At 47.6% G+C, this 22,500-nt stretch overlaps 1 protein-coding gene across 1 annotated transcript in view; it reads left to right on the top strand.

The window, feature by feature from the left end:
- Positions 1 to 11,608, top strand: part of colq (collagen-like tail subunit (single strand of homotrimer) of asymmetric acetylcholinesterase) — a gene marked incomplete at its 5' end in the record, with an annotated part of 13,335 nt that extends 1,727 nt beyond the window's left edge. The window contains 9 exon segments of the mRNA XM_062538066.1: positions 354 to 398; positions 1,084 to 1,119; positions 1,317 to 1,397; positions 4,161 to 4,257; positions 5,154 to 5,293; positions 7,012 to 7,131; positions 8,873 to 8,999; positions 9,843 to 9,945; positions 11,401 to 11,608. Of these exon segments, the coding sequence (XP_062394050.1) occupies positions 354 to 398; positions 1,084 to 1,119; positions 1,317 to 1,397; positions 4,161 to 4,257; positions 5,154 to 5,293; positions 7,012 to 7,131; positions 8,873 to 8,999; positions 9,843 to 9,945; positions 11,401 to 11,470 (819 nt within the window). The 3' untranslated portion in view covers positions 11,471 to 11,608.
- Between the last annotated feature and the right edge of the window lie 10,892 nt (positions 11,609 to 22,500).

Below are 22,500 nucleotides of genomic sequence, written 5' to 3'. Positions count from 1 at the left end.
ACTCAATGGAGGCCATGTCTCTGTGTGTGTGTGTGTGTGTGTGTGCAGTTGCGTGTACAGTACTTGTGTGATTGTATGTACTGTAGTGTATGTGTGTGGGTGTGTGTAGAGTACTTGTGTGATTGTATGTAGTGTATGTGTGTAGTGTGTGCATGTGTAGCATGTTTGTGTGTAGTGTGTGTGTGTGTGTGTGTGTGTTTAGTTTGTGTGTAGTATGTGTGTGTGTGTGTGTGTGTGTGTGTGTGTGTGTGTAGTGTGTGTAGTATGTGTGTGTGTGTGTTTGTGAGTGTGTATTGTGTGTAGTATGTGTGTGTGTGTGTGTGTGTAATCTCTGCACTGTCATCTCTCCTCAGGGGTCTCGAGGGGAACAAGGTGATATGGGCCTGAAAGGAGAAAAGGTATGTGCATCTGTGTGTGTGTGTGTATGTGTATGCATGTATTGTGTGAGTGTGTGTGTAACTGTGCGTGTCTGTGTGTGTATGTGTATGCATGTATTGTGTGAGTGTGTACGTGCGTGTGTCTGTGTGTGTATGTGTATGCATGTATTGTGTGAGTGTGTGTGTGTACGTGCGCATGTCTGTGTGTGTGTGTGTGTCTGTGTGTGCTTAAGTGTGAGTGTATAGAGGTGTGTGTGTATTTTGTGTGTGTTTATGCATGTGTTGGTGACAGGTGTGACTATAGCTATAGTATAGTATATATAACTATATATTATATATAACCCTATAACCTTTAAAGGCTCCTGTACACCGCTCCAGCAAATGGCAATACATGTCAGCATTCTACAGTTAATTCATTAAGCTGACAATTTAATTCAAAACTATTAAAGTAGTATAGGTTACAATCAAGGCACTGTCTCTTTTCCTACTGTCCAAATCCCATGTGTCTGTCCTAATCCCATGTGTCCTACTGTCCTAATCCCATGTGTCTGTCCTAATCCCATGTGTCCTACTGTCCTAATCCCATGTGCCTGTCCTAATCCCATGTGTCCTACTGTCCTAATCCCATGTCTCTGTCCTAATCCCATGTGTCCTACTGTCCTAATCCCATCTGCCTGTGCTAATCCCATGTCTCTGTCTCCTCCAGGGTTCTCTGGGCCTCACCGGGATGCTTGGGCAGAAGGTGAGATCAGTTCAGATCAGACTCAAACCAGTGTGGGTGTGGGTGTGTGTGTGTGTGTGTGTGTGTGTGTGTGTGTGTGTGTGTGTGAGAGCGTACACTAAGTAAAGCCCAGCACCAGACGGGTCTTGCTGCTTTCATGTGAAGTAGAGCACTGAGCCTGCACCCTTTGTGACGTCACTTCCTGTTTCCTGCTGCAGGGGGAGATGGGTCCGAAAGGAGAGCCCGGCCTATCAGGGAACAGAGGGCCCACGGGCCGGCCCGGCAAGAGAGGCAAGCAGGTGTGTGTGCTCATCTCCACTAGCCTAGCGATTAGTGTGTTACCATAGCGATTAGTGTGTTACCATAGCGGGTAGTGTGTTACCATAGCGGGTAGTGTGTTAGCCTGTATAGCGGGTAGTGTGTTACCATAGCGGGTAGTGTGTTACCATAGCGGGTAGTGTGTTACCATAGCGGGTAGTGTGTTACCATAGCGGGTAGTGTGTTACCATAGCGGGTAGTGTGTTAGCCTGTATAGCGGGTAGTGTGTTACCATAGCGGGTAGTGTGTTACCATAGCGGGTAGTGTGTTACCATAGCGGGTAGTGTGTTACCATAGCGGGTAGTGTGTTACCATAGCGGGTAGTGTGTTAGCCTGTATAGCGGGTAGTGTGTTACCATAGCGGGTAGTGTGTTACCATAGCGGGTAGTGTGTTACCATAGCGGGTAGTGTGTTACCATAGCGGGTAGTGTGTTAGCCTGTATAGCGGGTAGTGTGTTACCATAGCGGGTAGTGTGTTACCATAGCGGGTAGTGTGTTAGCCTGTATAGCGGTTAGTGTGTTAGCCTGTATAGCGGGTAGTGTGTTAGCCTGTATAGCGGTTAGTGTGTTAGCCTGTATAGCGGGTAGTGTGTTAGCCTGTATAGCGGTTAGTGTGTTAGCCTGTATAGCGGTTAGTGTGTTAGCCTGTATAGCGGGTAGTGTGTTAGCCTGTATAGCGGTTAGTGTGTTAGCCTGTATAGCGGTTAGTGTGTTAGCCTGTATAGCGGTTAGTGTGTTAGCCTGTATAGCGGTTAGTGTGTTAGCCTGTATAGCGGTTAGTGTGTTAGCCTGTATAGCGGTTAGTGTGTTAGCCTGTATAGCGGTTAGTGTGTTAGCCTGTATAGCGGTTAGTGTGTTAGCCTGTATAGCGGTTAGTGTGTTAGCCTGTATAGCGGGTAGTGTGTTAGCCTGTATAGCGGTTAGTGTGTTAGCCTGTATAGCGGGTAGTGTGTTACCATAGCGGGTAGTGTGTTAGCCTGTATAGCGGGTAGTGTGTTACCATAGCGGGTAGTGTGTTACCATAGCGGGTAGTGTGTTACCATAGCGGGTAGTGTGTTACCATAGCGGGTAGTGTGTTACCATAGCGGGTAGTGTGTTAGCCTGTATAGCGGGTAGTGTGTTACCATAGCGGGTAGTGTGTTACCATAGCGGGTAGTGTGTTACCATAGCGGGTAGTGTGTTACCATAGCGGGTAGTGTGTTAGCCTGTATAGCGGGTAGTGTGTTACCATAGCGGGTAGTGTGTTACCATAGCGGGTAGTGTGTTACCATAGCGGGTAGTGTGTTACCATAGCGGGTAGTGTGTTACCATAGCGGGTAGTGTGTTAGCCTGTATAGCGGTTAGTGTGTTAGCCTGTATAGCGGTTAGTGTGTTAGCCTGTATAGCGGTTAGTGTGTTAGCCTGTATAGCGGTTAGTGTGTTAGCCTGTATAGCGGTTAGTGTGTTAGCCTGTATAGCGGTTAGTGTGTTAGCCTGTATAGCGGTTAGTGTGTTAGCCTGTATAGCGGGTAGTGTGTTGGCCTTTTAGTGTTATTATAGCCATTAGTGTGTTATCATAGCGGGTAGTGTGTTATCATAGCTGATGTATAGATCATACAGGCTGCTGCTGATGTATAGATCATACAGGCTGCTGCTGATGTATAGATCATATAGGCTGCTGCTGTATAGATCATATAGGCTGCTGCTGCTGATGTATAGATCATATAGGCTGCTGCTGCATAGATCATATAGGCTGCTGCTGTATAGATCATATAGGCTGCTGCTGCATAGATCATATAGGCTGCTGATGTATAGATCATATAGGCTGCTGCTGATGTATAGATCATATAGGCTGCTGCATAGATCATATAGGCTGCTGCTGTATAGATCATATAGGCTGCTGCTGCATAGATCATATAGGCTGCTGCTGTATAGATCATATAGGCTGCTGCTGATGTATAGATCATATAGGCTGCTGCTGTATAGATCATATAGGCTGCTGCTGATGTATAGATCATATAGGCTGCTGCTGTATAGATCATATAGGCTGCTGCTGTATAGATCATATAGGCTGCTGCTGCATAGATCATATAGGCTGCTGATGTATAGATCATATAGGCTGCTGCTGATGTATAGATCATATAGGCTGCTGCATAGATCATATAGGCTGCTGCTGTATAGATCATATAGGCTGCTGCTGCTGATGTATAGATCATATAGGCTGCTGCTGCTGCTGATGCATAGATCATATAGGCTGCTGCTGCTGATGTATAGATCATATAGGCTGCTGATGTATAGATCATATAGGCTGCTGATGTATAGATCATATAGGCTGCTGCTGTATAGATCATATAGGCTGCTGATGTATAGATCATATAGGCTGCTGATGTATAGATCATATAGGCTGCTGATGTATAGATCATATAGGCTGCTGCTGTATAGATCATATAGGCTGCTGCTGTATAGATCATATAGGCTGCTGATGCTGATGTATAGATCATATAGGCTGCTGCTGCTGATGTATAGATCATATAGGCTGCTGCTGCTGATGTGTAGATCATATAGGCTGCTGCTGCTGATGTATAGATCATATAGGCTGCTGATGTATAGATCATATAGGCTGCTGATGTATAGATCATATAGGCTGCTGCTGCTGATGTATAGATCATATAGGCTGCTGCTGATGAATAATGAACCTGGCAGCGATTTGGAACTACTAATATGCACTTATATGGCCTCTGATGGTTCTGGTGGTTCTGTTGCAGGGATCCAAAGGGGATTATGGGCATATCGGCCCAATTGGACCCAGCGGGCCGCAGGGACCTTCGGGTCTACCTGGTCCCCCGGGCCTACCTGCCTCAGGTACGCCACCTGTGCTCATGCCAACCGGGCAGGGGAGCGCAGCTTCCTCTCACAAACACCACATCACACACACACACACACACACACACACACACACACACACACACACACACACACACACACACACACACACACACACACACACACACACAGAGAGAGAGAGAGAGAAGAGAGAGAGGCTCTGTCCATGGCTTTCACTGTCTATGGCTATGAGTGGCTGTAATTGGCTGTTCAGTCAATGAAGGAGTGGCCTGAGCCTGAGAGGAAGCAGGAAGTGACCCCTCAGTTGCTATGTGACCTCAGAACAACCCGCGTCTCATGACATCATGCCCCTAAACTGGAAGCTACGGCGGGCACAGCTTAGCTAACATGGAGTCAGCACGGAAGTAACACACACACACACACACACACACACACACATAAGAGCTTAATGCACATGGATCCTGGTGTCCGTGAGGAAGTGAGATGGCAGCTGCCACTGGCTTCAGGTTTCTCTTGGCTGCAGCTAACACTAACGCTTTCCCAGCATAGCCAACAGAAAACACACACACACTGGACACTCAGTATACACACACACACACACACACACACACACACTGGACACTCAGTAAACAACCACTGGGCAAGTCATAGCACGTTAGCGGGGAACTAGCTAGTTATATTTATAAATGACATGTAATAGATTACCCATTAGCGCTCAGTGCTAGCTGCTGAATATGTTTAACAGGAATAATAAGTATCAGGTGAGTTTGTGCTGGCGTTGAAAATGATATGTAACGAGTGTGTGTATGTGAGAGAGAGAGTGTGTGTAGTCTGTACTGAGTGTGTGTATGTGAGAGCGAGAGTGTGTGTAGTCTGTACTGAGTGTGTGTGTGTGTGTGCTTGTCTGTCTCCAGGGCTCTATATGGTTGGACCCAAGGGGCAGAAGGGGCAGCCAGGTACCCCCGGGCAGTGCAACTGCCCCACCCCCCTCAACCTGCACGGCTCCCCGTACGACCAGCAGCCCTTCAGGGGCGTCTACCCCAAAGTACCCGCGGTATGACACACCTCCCACGCACACACACACACCATCACCCCCCCACACACAAACCCCTCCACCATCACCCCCCCACACACAAACCCCTCCACCATCACCCCCCCCCCCCCCCCCCCCCCAACACACACACACACACACACACACACACACACACACACACACAGAGGGGTAACCCTGAAGCAGCAGCTGAAATAGTTAGTTCTTAAAATAGGACCTGCAGTCATAGGAGTTAGAACTGTCCCTAGTCCCGGCAGACTGAACACACAGAAAGGGAACTACAAATACCCTTACTATGTGTGTGTGTGTGTGTGTGTGTGTGTGTGTGTGTGTGTGTGTGTGTATGGCCAATTGAAAATATGTGAAGAGCTGTGTAACATACGTAGCAATCCTCTACTGTGCCTGAGCCGAGATGAAAAGAACATTAGTATACCAATAGTCATCGTTACAGTCTAATACTATACTATACATTAGTATAACAATAGTCATCGTTACAGTCTAAAGAAAAAACATATTTTATTCCGTTTCACATCTTTAATCCCCATGGGATTCTTTTACTACCTGGCAACCACACACAACATCATGTTTCAGTGGGACAGTTGGCACTTAAGACAGGGCACACACACACACATACACACACACACACACACACAGGTGCAACATACACTACAACTACACCAACACATCAATAGGGATGCACACACACACAATACATCATGCTGTACACCCACACATTAGGTGCACACACACACAAACACACACACACACACACACACACACACACACACACACACACACACACACACACACACACACACACACACACACACACACACACACACACACACACACACACACACACACACACACACACACACACACAATACACCATGCTGTACACCAACACATAAATAGGGGTGCACACACACAATACAGCATGCTGTACTCACTTATACTGCCCGTGCCCACAAGTCAAAGTATACTGATCAGGTGTGTTGTGGGTCTTGCCTCTGGTCAGATCTGTGTGTGTGTGTGTGTGTGTGTGTGTGTGTGTGTGTGTGTGTGTGTGTGTGTGTGTGTGTGTGTGTGTGCGTGTGTGTGTGGTTCCTGCCCCTATACTGATCAGGTGTGTTGTGGGTCTTGCCTCTGGTCAGATCTTTGTGTGTGTGTGTGTATGGTTCCTGCCCCTATACTGATCAGGTGTGTTGTGGGTCTTGCCTCTGGTCAGATCTTTGTGTGTGTGTGTGTGTGTGTGTGTGTGTGGTTCTTGCCCCTATACTGATCAGGTGTGTTGTGGGTCTTGCCTCTGGTCAGATCTGTGTGTGTGTGTGTGTGTGTGTGTGTGGTTCTTGCCCCTATACTGATCAGGTGTGTTGTGGGTGTTGCCTCTGGTCAGATCTGTGTGTGTGTGTGTGTGTGCGTGTGTGTGTGGTTCCTGCCCCTATACTGATCAGGTGTGTTGTGGGTCTTGCCTCTGGTCAGATCTGTGTGTGTGTGTGTGTGCGTGTGTGGTTCCTGCCCCTATGTGTTGTGGGTCTTGCCTCTGGTCAGATCTTTGTGTGTGTGTGTGTGTGTGTAGTTCATGCCCGTATACTGATCAGCTGTGTTGTGGGTCTTGCCTGTGGTCAGATCTGTGTGTGTGTGTGTGTGTGTGTGTGTGTGTGTGTGTGGTTCTTGCCCCTATACTGATCAGGTGTGTTGTGGGTCTTGCCTCTGGTCAGATCTTTGTGGTGGACAATGGTGAAGAGTTGGACCGTCTTCAGTATGACAACGCTCTGGCCTTCCGCAAGGACCAGCGCTCACTCTACTTCAAGGACAACGATGGATGGTTGCCCATTCAGGTACCTCACACACTTACCTCACACACACACTTACCTCACACACACTCTTAGTTACCTCACACACACCCTTACCTCACACACACACTTAGCTCACACACACACTTAGTTACCTCACACACACCCTCACACACACACACTTACCTCACACACACCCTTACCTCACACACACACTTAGTTACCTCACACACACCCTCACACACACACTTACCTCACACACACTCTTAGCTCACACACACACTTAGTTACCTCACACACACCCTCACACACACACTTAGCTCACACACACTCTTAGCTCACACACACACTTAGCTCACACACACACTTACCTCACACACACACACTTAGCTCACACACACACTTAGCTCACACACACACTTAGTTACCTCACACACACCCTCACACACACACACTTACCTCACACACACCCTTACCTCACACACACACTTAGTTACCTCACACACACCCTCACACACACACTTACCTCACACACACTCTTAGCTCACACACACACTTAGTTACCTCACACACACCCTCACACACACACTTAGCTCACACACACCCTTACCTCACACACACACTTAGCTCACACACACACTTACCTCACACACACACACTTAGCTCACACACACACTTAGCTCACACACACACTTAGTTACCTCACACACACCCTCACACACACACTTAGCTCACACACACCCTTACAGTACCTCACAGACACACTTAGCTCACACACACACTTACCTCACACACACTCTTAGCTCACACACACACTTAGTTACCTCACACACACCCTCACACACACACTTAGCTCACACACACTCTTAGCTCACACACACACTTAGTTACCTCACACACACCCTCACACACACACTTACCTCACACACACACTTAGCTCACACACACACTTAGTTACCTCACACACACCCTCACACACACACTTAGCTCACACACACTCTTAGCTCACACACACACTTAGTTACCTCACACACACCCTCACACACACACTTACCTCACACACACACTTACCTCACACACACTCTTAGCTCACACACACCCTTACCTCACACACACACTTAGCTCACACACACACTTAGCTCACACACACCCTTAGCTCACACACACACTTAGTTACCTCACACACACCCTCACACACACACTTAGCTCACACACACCCTTACCTCACACACACACTTACCTCACACACACACTTAGTTACCTCACACACACCCTCACACACACACTTAGCTCACACACACACTTAGTTACCTCACACACTTAGCTCACACACACCCTTACCTCACACACACACTTAGCTCACACACACACTTACCTCACACACACACTTAGTTACCTCACACACACCTACCTCACACACACACTTACCTCACACACACACTTAGTTACCTCACACACACCTACCTCACACACACCCTTACCTCACACACAAGCCCCACACACAAATCCCACACTCTTACCTCACACATGTCATAGCTGCCCATTCAGGTACCTCACACACTCTTTGAGGGAGGGAGAGAGAGAGAGAGAGAGAGAGAGAGAGAGAGAGAGAGAGAGATGGTGAAGGTCTATCTAGTGTTCCTGTACACATAAGTAGATTTTCCAGGCCCTCTTGTTTTTCTATAATTATCCAGATCTCAATAATTATCCAGATTCCATACTTACTCGTTTCTGCTCTGGAAAAGACCGGTAGTATTGGTTCTCTGGAAAAGTGTTCTTGTTGCAGCTGACGCCGTTCCAGTCGATGGAGAACGCTCCGGATCCGGACGGGTTCTGTGGGGACGGAATCGTCCAGCACCAGAGTGGAGAGGAGTGTGATGATGGGAATAAGGTGGTGACGGACAGCTGCATCAGTGAGTGACCGCACACACACACACACACACACACATTCAGTTGCATCAACTTGTAGCCTATTCATACTTTGCAGTCACGTGACTACTGGCGGGCAAGTAACGCTGATAAAAATGTCTAACGTTTGCGTAACGTTTGTAGCTATGCACAAAGTGACATCTGTTCCGTACACACACACACACACGGCTAACGTTTGCATGTTTGTAGCTATGCACAAAATGACATCTGTTCCGTACACACACACACACGGCTAACGTTTGCATGTTTGTAGCTATGCACAAAATGACATCTGTTCCGTACACACACACACACGGCTAACGTTTGCATGTTTGTAGCTATGCACAAAATGACATCTGTTCCGTACACACACACACACACACACACACGGCTAACGTTTGCATGTTTGTAGCTATGCACCAAGTGACATCTGTCCCATCATGTGATGAAGTCCTCATCTGAATGTACACGCTGCCTGCCGGCGAATGATTGATAAAAAAAAAAAAAAAAAAAAAAAAAACATAACCACAGCTTGTCTCCTCGGCGGTTAGTGCGTCCACCCGCACAGCAACTATCTGCCCTGTGGTTTTCACCTCACAACACCAGCTTTTGTCCTTTCGTAAAGTAAAACTGGTGCGACGTCCTGGCAAGATCCTTGATTAGTTTACTGGGTTTCGTTGCTGGAAAATGATGTCCTTGCCAGCCAGCCAGCCAGTAGTTGTGATGTCAAGCGCAAAGTAGGAATTGTATCTGAACAAATGACGATCAGGCTCATAGCTCTTGGTAGCTGTGGGGTGTGTGCAAGGGTTAGGCCTCTTATCTCTCCTTGTTTCTCGTTTCTATTTCAGGATGTAAACGTGCGCACTGCGGAGACGGCTACCGCCACGACGGACATGAGGAATGCGATGGCAAGGACTTCGGCTTTCAGACGTGCAAGTCCTACTTACCTGGGTATGAGACCACCGACAGCCATGTGTACAAAATACATATTACATATGCTGATAGGCTATTTTTTTGTGTTTACGTCAGCTATGTAAGGGATAATGGACGACACGCAGTGCGGTTATTCAAAGTTAATGCACGTTCTGGACGGTGATACGGGCCAACGCAAAGCGGAGGGACGTTCCGTCTAGAAAAGTGCATTAACTTTGAATAACCGCACGGCGTGAAGTCCATTATCCCGCTTATTCCACTGTTGCCACTTGCTTTGTGTTCGTTTCCGGTGCTAGTTTAAATGTTTTAATCGCTAGAACTGTATTGTTTGTAGAACTTTTCCCAGACACATTTCAACTAATTTCTCAAACAGCGGTTACTAGTTCTAAATGGATGGTTGCTATGGCCAAAAGCCAGTCGTTAGTTCTTATCTAGGTAAGTGGGTATGAGACCACCGATAGCCATAGCCATGTGTACAAAATACATATTACATATGTAACGGATGCCAGCTAGTTAGCTGTGCTTGTCGAAAGTTAGTAAACCTCACTCCCCGATGCCTCAAGAGTGCTGCTGGCATGAAAGCTAGTAGCCTTGGCTTGTAGCTGGATTGTCAGCGCGCTCGACTCCCGATTCGAGATGCTGCGGTTTCGCGGGTTCGAGTCCGGGCGTGTGCAGGGCTGGACCGCGGTGGTTCCACACAATGCATACATACATAAATACTAAAGGGTGTAAAGATTAACAGATACGTATCGGAAATCATTCTGAATGTTAACAATGCAGGTGCATCGGAAGGCAAACCCCTGGATCAGTTTAAATGCACTATGAATCAATTGATAAATCGATTTTAAAATGACGAATGGGAAAACTAACGTTAAAAATTATGTTACTTTCAAAATTATAAGACTGACCCTGATTTGCTAACACACCAGAGCGTCTAGCCTTTCTCCCAACATGGGTAAGTAGCGTCACTGCTACAGTGGCAACAAGCTAGTTGTCGAGTTTAGTGAAACGCAGATAACGTTGATGTTGATGTGTGTTGCAGTATCCTGAACGAAGTCATATATTCAGTCGTAAGCACAAGCCTCAAACCAAATCTCCCGTTGTCAAGCTGGGATATCCCAGGATTCTGATGAACGTTAACTTTGAAAGATTGTTATTTTTTCTTAGCCTACTGCCACCCAACTAGCTAAAAGCCACCTCCGTCATATGCTAAATGTTACTATGATCTGAACGTCTGCATTTTACAGCTTGTATGTAACGTCACAGTGCATTTAAACTTCACAACGAGTTTGGCGAATTAATATTCAAGTGTAGCACGTCATCACGAGCAGGTAGTTTTACGTGATTTACTGCAGATGTGACTCCGATTCAAGAAGCTCTAGTGTGTGTGTGTGTTCTAGTGTGTGTGTGTTCTAGTGTGTGTGTGTGTGTGTGTGTTACTGAGCACTGCTGTGTGTTGTGTGTGTTGGGCAGGTCGTATGGTCACCTGAGATGCACATCCCAGTGCTTCATCGACTCCACAAACTGCAAGTACTTCACCTGAGCCGGGGACTGGACCAGCGCCGCTGCTGACCGCCTCGGAGCCAGCGGGCCGCTGCTGACCAGAACCAGAACACCTGAGGGACGACACCTGAACACCACAACAACGACAGACTCTGAGGAGAAGCATAAACCCCCGACTCCAACCCAGACTCTGAGGAGAAGCATAAACCCCGACTCCAACGACAGACTCTGAGGAGAAGCATAAAACCCCCCGACTCCACCCCAGACTCTGAGGAGAAGCATAACCCCCCCCCCCCCCCGACTCCACCCCAGACTCTGAGGAGAAGCATAACCCCCCCCCCCCCCCCCCCCCGACTCCAACCCAGACTCTGAAGCTTTGCTGTTCCTCCCTGAAGCCCAGACTCCACACGCAGCAGATCCCGCTGGGTTGGTACCTCTCTTCCGCTCGGTCACCAGGACAACGCCGGACGCTCGCTCTCAGTCTTAACTCCGCTCTGGACCTCCTGTACTCACCGCCCGGGCCGCCCGCTTCAGCCCAGCGCGGCCCGGATTGGCCAAACGAACGCGACTGTATCCGGAACTCTCTTCCTGATCTTTAACTCCTGAGAAGCCTGTTGTCGAGCCAACATCCTGTTACCTTGACTACTCAACCCCCGCCCTTCCCCGACTTCCCTGCTCCCCAGGGTGCTGCTCTGTGATGTGAATATGTAACTATGGCTTTTGCATGACGACTGTAACCACAGTAACAACAGTCATTCCTGTGCTGTTCCTTCCTCTCGGCATGCTCTCTTCACTCCGAACCACTTAGCGCTCAACAAAACAACTGTGTGTGCATACGTAGACCACTTAGCGCTCAACAAAACAACTGTGTGTGCATACGTAGACCACTTACCGCTCAACAAAACAACTGTGTGTGCATACGTTTGATCTAGAGGACATACTCCAGCTACAGACATCAAGTCTTGGGCCTGTTGAAAGAAGCAGGAAGCGCCTCCACCTGTCTGCAACGCACCGAGACCTCCACCTGTGCTCCTTCAAAGGGTGAAAGGTCACAAGGAAATGCTTCCTGTGGTGGCTCATGGGAAAACCGATTTCACTTTCATCAAGCGTGCACAGATGGCTGACCCACTCGTCATTGCACCAGACTCGTCAGTGTTAGTGTGTTTGACTAACTAGCGTTTGAGTTGGTGGTGCAGTTAACTCTTTAGTGCAATGGACTTATTTGTATGATTAGCTGGTTAGTGCTACTGACTCGTTGGTGCAATTAAGTTGTTGGGACTGAGTCATTAGCATGACTGACTCGTTAGTGCTGCTGAGTCATTAGCATGACTGACTCGTTAGTGCTGCTGACTCGTTAGTGCTGCTGACTCGTTAGCATGACTGACTCGTTAGTGCTGCTGACTCGTTAGCATGACTGACTCGTTAGTGCTGCTGACTCGTTAGTGCTGCTGACTCGTTAGCATGACTGACTCGTTAGTGCTGCTGACTCGTTAGCATGACTGACTCGTTAGTGCTGCTGATTCGTTACCATGACTGACTCATTAGTGCTGCTGTCTCGTTAGTGCTGCTGACTCGTTAGTGCTGCTGACTCGTTAGTGCTGCTGACTTGTTAGCATGACTGATTCGTTAGCGCTGCTGACTCGTTAGCATGACTGACTCGTTAGTGCTGCTGACTCGTTAGCATGACGACTCGATAGTGCTGCTGACTCGTTAGCATGACTGACTTGTTAGTGCTGCTGACTCGTTAGCATGACTGATTCGTCAGTGCTGCTGACTCGTTAGTGCTGCTAACTCGTTAGCATGACTGACTCGTTAGTGCTGCTGACTCGTTAGTGCTGCTGACTCTTTAGTGCTGCTGACTCGTTAGTGCTGCTGATTCGTTGGTGCTGCTGACTCGTTACTCGTTAGTGCTGCTGACTCGTTAAAAACATGTTTTTTGCAACTGATGGAAACATTTGCATCTCTCTGAGTCACCACCACGTGAAGACTGTCACACTGTTGGAGGTGTTTTATACTCGTGCTTAGTATCGTATGTAATACATGTATATTTAAAGGGATTCAAGCCCAAATAGGTGAAATCACACGAGCGGTTCTGGCCCAAGTTAGGCCCGGTTCCGAGTCCAAACTGAGTCGATCTGGCGTGAGCTGGCCTGCTGCCAGGAGGGCTTTTGCTGCTGTTTTGGCTCAGTACTGTTCCATTGGGTCGGCTCTGAGGCAGGGGTCACGCAGGGGTCATGCTTGGGCTCAGCCGAAGGGCATGTGGGGTCAGGACCCCTCCAACGACCGACCGACTGACCACGCCTCCACTTAGCTCCGGAACACGCACTGCAAACATACCTCAACACAAACACACAGCAAACATACCTCAACACACACACACACACACACACACACACACACTCACACACCTCAACACACATTGCAAACATACCTCAACACACACACACAGCAAACATACCTCTACACACACACACACACACTCACACAGAGACACACACACACTCACACACCTCAACAAACACCTCAACACACACACACTCACACAGACACACACACAGAGACACACACACACACACACACTCACACACCTCAACACACACTGCAAACATACCTCAACACACACACACTCACACAGAGACACACACACACACACACACACACTCACGCACACTGCAAACATACCTCAACACACACACACACACTCACACAGAGACACATTTTAACAAGAGAAACGTCCATGTGTATTCATACCTCAATGCGCCGGCTACCTTACTGCTAGCTTTGGTCTTAGACACGGACACACACTGGCTGTCTGTCTGTTCATTACACACACAAACACAAAAAGTCCAGATCCTCACGAAGCATATGAGCACACACATACACACACACATCCATACACTGTATGTAGTCCTAGTCACACACACACACACACACACACACACACATCCATATACTGTATGTAGTCCTAGTCACACACACAAACACACACATCCACTGTAGTCCTAGTCACACACACACACACACAGACACACACACACACAGCGTTCAAGTCTGTGTTTATCCCAAAGCTGTTGCTGTTCTGTTTCCCTGAGCTTATGTCAGGCTTTTTGTGTGTGTGTGAGATCTAATTAGTGTGAGTGTGTGTGTGTGTGTGTGTGTGTGTCACATGTGTGTGTGTGTGTGTGTGTGTATACGTGTGGGTGTGTGTGTGTGTGTGTGTATACGTGTGTGTGTGTGTGTGTGTGTGTGTGTGTATACGTGTGGGTGTTGTGATCTTCATCCTTTACATGTGCTGGAGGCTGACCAGAAGGGTCTGTTTGCTGAAACTGTTAACTGACTGTTCTCAAAGACATCCACACACACACTCACACACACCATAGGGGTCTCTTTGCTATGGCAACACTGTCCACACACACACACTCACACACACCATAGGGGTCTCTTTGCTGTGACAACACTGTTAACTGACTGTTCTCCGAGATGCCAAGTCTGACTTGCATTTGACTGTTCCTCATCTTACTTCTACTCCAGGTATTATAAGCTACGTGTACGTGTTTGCTTTGACCTTTGACCTTTGACCTACCCAGAATATGCTGACTTGATCTCCAGTCTGTGACCTGCGTGTTGACCCTGCGGCGCTAACGCTGAGGGGGTTTAAAGTGTATTACATGAATGATAAAGATGACAATGAGTGTGTTTACATGCACACTAACAAACAGATTATTATCGGGTTTTTGTAGTTATCTGGTAATTGAAGTGCGCAAGTAAACGGAATAAACCGATATTCGTTATCGGTTTACCACCATTATTGGTTTATGACACATCTGCTGAACATACCTAGGTTTCTGTCAATATTCTGATGTCTTTGAGATACGTGTACACCTTAAACGGATTATTCTGTCAATATTCTGATTTTTTCGAGACATGTACAGTGTACACCTTAAACGATTTATTCCAGTGACCCGATCATTGCCAGTATTCGTTTTCTTAGTGTGCATGTGAACGCACTGGCTGATAATGAATATCAAAGGGTACAGTGCATATCATATACTGGTGCAGTTGCATGTTTAAACATTAGCCAGAGCTTGGTACTGAATGTCACCATGTTGTCATGTGAATGTTGAAATAATATTATCAAAACAAAAGAAATATGTTTCATACGGTCTTGTGTCCAAATAAAGTGAGAAATCTTTGTGATGATGACCCAGTGTCTGGTGTACTGTGTTTGAAAAGCTGATACATGCAGATGATGCACATGTATGTGGTCCAATGGGTGTGCGAGTGTGTTTGTTGGTCACAGCCAGAAAAAAACTATGAAAAAATCTTTGTTTTTCCAGATCTACTTAGTTGTAATAGCTTAAATCAATGTTTTTTTTTTTTCAAGTAACCCTAACCTGTGTGTGCTTGTGCAAAAATCTGAGGATCAACAAGTACTGCAAGGTGCTAATCACTTCCAAGGCATGTGGTCGTGTCCCATGGTGGGCACACACACACACACACACACACACACACTCACACACACACACACGCACACACACACACTCACACACACACACACCAGACCCGGCTCCAGGGGGGGGCAAAAGGGGGCGGTGCACCCTCAAACAAAAAAGGTGCCCCCTCAGTTTTACTTGGCCTAATCCTAACTGTAGCCTTTTACGAATGAGAGTGCCCCCCTGAAAATCTCAAATGCCCCCTTTATCACGGCTCTCTGCAGCCGGGTCTGACACACACACACACACACACACACACACACACACACACACACACACACACACAGTAGGTAGTATGTACCAATGAGTTCCGTATGGTAAGAGCATCTGCAGGGTGGAAAACACTGAAATATGAAGAGATGAGCTATCACTGTGACAGAGATGGAGTGTGTTAGTTTGTGTGTGTGTGTGTGTGTGCACTAGGGTTGGGCATCGATAACCGGTTCCGTCTTGGAACCGGGTTTAACTTATCAATTCCATCAACATCGTACGTCTTTTTTGTTATCAATTCCCTTAACGATTCCCTCAGCCTGCATGACGTCGGACTTTTTCTGGTTTTCCTGAAATTTTGTGTTACTTTGCTGTATACTGTAACTGTATAGAAGTAACCCCCTTGGCCTGCTCTCTCTCCCTCTCCCTCTCTCATGCGCTCAATGGACACACGCCCCTTGACATGCACAATCGTCAAAGCAATGACGCATAGAAGACAACTAGCGACATTAGCCTATAATTAATTTCGGTTAGCATCATAGCGAGGCTACTGCACAAATTTGATTCAAACTCTTGCATTCAAGTTGACTGATCATCTCAATGTTTTCCAACTCTAAGACTCAAAAGGGCCTGTCCCAAGGAGAAAAAGTATTAGCCTACCTTGCAACTTAAACACATGTGGGGAAACTGAACAGTCCAACCAGTAGACTAAGCTAGCCAACTATGCTACTTTGTTTACAATTTGAGGCTTCAAGCCGACAGCTGAATTAAAGAGGCAGAGTTGTAATATGAATAGTCATGAATGTCATGAATATCAGAAATGTCAGTAGTATAGATTAGAATATATAAAGAATTATATTATATTATATTATATATATATAGGCTATATATACATCTTTATAATTCTTTATAAAGAATATGTATATTCCTTATTGTGTTTTAAATAAAGACAAGCTTTTTCTACGCCTTGTTGTTAAAAAATCATTTACATTATATGAAAGGAGAGCGATAAAAGGTGACCTTTTGGCGTTAAAGGCGATGCAATGAAAAATGGGTGCACCTAAAGTTTTGGGGAATCGATAAGAGAATTGATAAGGAATTGGATTGATAGGCAGAATCGATAATGCCATCGATATTGATAAAAACTTATCAATACCCATCCCTAGTGTGCACATTACCCCATGCTGTTATAAAATATAATCAAACTCATTTGCCATCAGGAGAGGATTGTAGTGTTCTACCACTCTCAGCAACTCTCTCTCTCACACACACACCAATACACCATCAGGAGAGGATATAGCGCTTTACCACTCTCAGCAACTCTCTCTCTCACACACACACACACACACACACACACACACACACACACACACACACCAATACACCATCAGGAGAGGATACACCAATCTGATTTAGTGGGTACATGGAGAGAATGCAGGACAGACAGTTTGTGGGCCAAGATCCTCATCAGCAGTTTGGCTGACGCTAAGACAGGAGTGTGTGACACGGCCTCGCTCTGTGTGTGTGTGTGTGTGTGTGTGACACGGCCTTGCTCTGTGTGTGTGTGTGTGAGTGTGAGTGTGTGACACGGCCTCGCTCTGTGTGTGTGTGTATGTGTGTGTGTGACACAGCCTCGCTCTGTGTGTGTATGACACGGCCTCGCTGTGTGTGTGTGTGTGTGTATGACACAACCTCACTCTGTGTGTGTGTGTGTGTGTGTATGACACGGCCTTGCTCTGTGTGTGTGTGTGTGTGTGAGTGTGTGAAGCAGCATTGTGAGACAGGACTTGGCTGTGTGTGTGTGTGTGTAAGGAGATAGAGACTGAGAGAGGGGACTGTGTGTGTGTGTGTGTGTGAAGGAGAGAGGGGACTGTGTATATGTGTTCATGTATAAGTGAGTGAGTGTATGTGTGTTCATGTGTAAGTAAGTATATCTGTATTCATGGGTAAGTGAGTGAGTGTGTATATGTGTTTGTGTGTGTGTGTGCGTTTGTGTGTGTGCATGTGTATACAGTATGTGTGTGTGTGTGTGTGTGTGTGTGTGTGTGTGTGTAAGTGTGTTCATGTGTATATGTGTGTGTTTGTCTGTGTGTATGTGTGATCATGTGTATTACTGTATGTGTGTGTGTGTGTGTGTGTGTGTGTGTGTGTGATCATGTGTATTACTGTATGTGTGTGTGTCCATTCTCCTGTCCAGAGGTAAACAGATGAGCAGCTGTCAGTGGAGTCCAAGTGCAAATCTTTGACCCAGAGGAAGGCATGTGTGTGTGTGTGTGTGTGTGTGTGTGTGTGTGTGTGTCTAAATGTGTATGTGCACGAGTGTGTGTTTCAGTGAGTGCTTGGTCTATTTTCCAGTGATAAACAAATGATCAGCTGTCAACAGAGTCTCAGTAATGCCAGTGTGTGTGTGTGTGTGTGTGTGTGTGTGTGTGTGTTTGTTTGTGTAGAAATACATTTGTGTGAGTGGAGTTCCTGAGCGATCCTGTGACCCAGAGGAAAGCATGTGTGTGTGTGTGTGTGTGTGTGTGTCCAGTGGAACCTGTGACCCAGAGGGAGCTGTGCGTGTGTGTGTGTGTGTGTGTGTGTGTGTGTGTGTGTGTGTGAGTGGAGCTATATATGTGTGTCATGGAGAACAGCAGCAGCACCAGTCCAGGAGAGGAGACAACTAGCACCAGCACACACCACAGGACACACACACACACACACACACACAACTAGCACCAGCACACACCACAGGACACACACACACACACACAACTAGCACCAGCACACACCACAGGACACACACACACACACACACACACACACACACAACTAGCACCAGCACACACCACAGGACACACACACACACCACAGGACACACACACAAACACACACAACTAGCACCGGCACACACCACAGGACACACACACACACACACACAACTAGCACCAGCACACACCACAGGACACACACACACACACACACACACACACACAACTAGCACCAACACACACCACAAGACACACACACACACACAACTAGCACCAGCACACACCACAGGACACACACACACACACACACACACACACAACTAGCACCAACACACACCACAGGACACACACACACACACACAACTAGCACCAGCACACACCACAGGACACACACACACACAACTAGCACCAGCACACGCCACAGGACACACACACACACACAACTAGCACCAGCACACACCACAGGACACACACACACACACACACACACAACTAGCACCAACACACGCCACAGGACACACACACACACACACAACTAGCACCAGCACACGCCACAGGACACACACACACACACACAACTAGCACCAGCACACACTACAGGACACACACACACACACAACTAGCACCAGCACACGCCACAGGACACACACACACACACACAACTAGCACCAGCACACGCCACAAGACACACACACAACTAGCACCAGCACACGCCACAGGACACACACACACACACACACACACACAACTAGCACCAGCACACACCACAGGACACACACACACACACACACACATACACACAACTAGCACCAACACACGCCACAGGACACACACACACACACATACACACAACTAGCACCAACACACGCCACAGGACACACACACACACAACTAGCACCAACACACGCCACAGGACACACACACACACACACAACTAGCACCAGCACACGCCACAGGACACACACACACACACACAACTAGCACCAGCACACACCACAGGACACACACACACACACAACTAGCACCAGCACACGCCACAGGACACACACACACACACACAACTAGCACCAGCACACACCACAGGACACACACACACACACAACTAGCACCAGCACACGCCACAGGACACACACACACACAACTAGCACCAGCACACACCACAGGACACACACACACACACAACTAGCACCAGCACACACCACAGGACACACACACACACACAACTAGCACCAACACACGCCACAGGACACACACACACACACACAACTAGCACCAGCACACACCACAGGACACACACACACACACACACACACAACTAGCACCAGCACACGCCACAGGACACACACACACACACAACTAGCACCAACACACGCCACAGGACACACACACACACACACAACTAGCACCAGCACACACCACAGGACACACACACACACACACACACACACACACAACTAGCACCAGCACACGCCACAGGACACACACACACACACACAACTAGCACCAGCACACACCACAGGACACACACACACACACAACTAGCACCAGCACACGCTACAGGACACACACACACACACACAACTAGCACCAGCACACGCCACAGGACACACACACACACACAACTAGCACCAGCACACGCCACAGGACACACACACACACACACAACTAGCACCAGCACACGCCACAGGACACACACACACACACAACTAGCACCAGCACACGCCACAGGACACACACACACACACACAACTAGCACCAGCACACACCACAGGACACACACACACACACAACTAGCACCAACACACGCCACAGGACACACACACAACTAGCACCAGCACACGCCACAGGACACACACACACACACAACTAGCACCAGCACACACCACAGGACACACACACACACAACTAGCACCAGCACACGCCACAGGACACACACACACAACTAGCACCAACACACGCCACAAGACACACACACACACACACACACAACTAGCACCAGCACACGCCACAGGATACACTCCAACTCCAGTTTAAAACCATGTTAAACTCCAAACTAGCAACAGAGCAATTGCCCCGCCATGTCTGAATTGGAATAATATAGCCCTGCTGAAAAAAACAGGTTTTAAACTGGAGTTGGGAGTTTGAAACCGTGTTAAACTCCAAACTAGCGACAGAGCACTTGCCCCGGCCTGATTCTCTCTCTCTCACACACACACTCACTCTCACACACACACGCACACGCACACACACACACTTCAAAGATGACAGATACAGGTGTTGTTAGGCAGATTTTTATGAAAAGTACAGGTTAAGTACAGTGTTAAGTTTTACATATAAAAAAATGATTCACATTGCACAATTATCATTTCATCTGGAATTATGACGCTAGGAGACCCGTCCAGTAGCTCTGGGCACTCATGCGGTCCACGTGTGTGTGTGTGTGTGTGTGTGTGTGTGTGTGTGTGTGTATGTGAGGGAGTTGTTGGAGTCTGTGTGCACTATTGAGTGTGAGTGTGTGTGTGTGTGTGTGTGTGTGTGTGGGAGTTGTTGGAGTCTGCCTGCACTATTAAGTGTGTGTGTGGGAATTGTTGGGAGTGTGTGTGCACTTCTACTACACATGGCTTGATCATACTGGTGGAGATGGGGTTTGCACTGCGTCCCTCCAACACACACACACACACACACACACACACACACACACACACACACACACACACACACACACACACACACACACACACACACACACACACACACACACACACACACACACACACACACACACACACACACGTGTAGAACTGAACATGGGTTTCATTCTTAAACTTGGATTCACTACATTTCCCACAATGCTTTGAAGTTGAGTGGAGGAGAACAAGAGTTTAGTGATGTAGCACATGGGTTACAGCTGGAGACCCAGCATGCACTCAGTTCACACGTGCTGGAGGGTGATTTCTCCTCCTGCGGATGTCAAGGGTTCCATCAGACTATGATTAAAAACACAATCTCTCTCTCCCGGCCTGACATGCTGTGCACACATGCCACACACGAGGAAAGCAGAATGTTGATGTTAGTGCATAAAGTGATGACGGATTCATATGCGTTTAACTTACATTAATATCTTATTAATAATAATAATAATAATAATAACAATAAATAGTTTTTTTTCCTGAATGGAACTGCGCTTCGTTGTGCGTGGTGCTGCTTGGGTTCCCCTGCAGAGCTGAGCGACGACGTGACGACGTGACGACAGTAACCACGGTGACCACGGTGACCACGGTGACCACGGTGACGACGCTGCTTCCTTCCAGAAGCTTCTCGCTGCGCAGCAGGGGGGGGCGTGTGAGATGCTTCCTTCCAGAGTTCTGTGCGTTGTTCTGCGCTCCACAGCTCATCCTTCCAGCGTTCTAAGAGTTCTAAGAGTTCTAAGCTGCTGTGGCACTGCTGTTGAGTGCAGAACTCTCCTGCCATCCAGGATTCTGTCAGTTCTGGAAAGTTCTGGTTCCTGGTTCTGAGTTCCGCTCTCTGGCGCTGTGGGCGCCTCGTTTGTTTGTCCAACAATAAAAACATAAATAAAAACAACAACAATCCGAGGCAGCGATACTAAGGACATA

This window comes from Sardina pilchardus, chromosome 6 (assembly GCF_963854185.1).
Source record: "Sardina pilchardus chromosome 6, fSarPil1.1, whole genome shotgun sequence".
Taxonomy (NCBI): domain Eukaryota; kingdom Metazoa; phylum Chordata; class Actinopteri; order Clupeiformes; family Clupeidae; genus Sardina; species Sardina pilchardus.
This window is presented reverse-complemented; position numbering and strand designations above follow the sequence as displayed.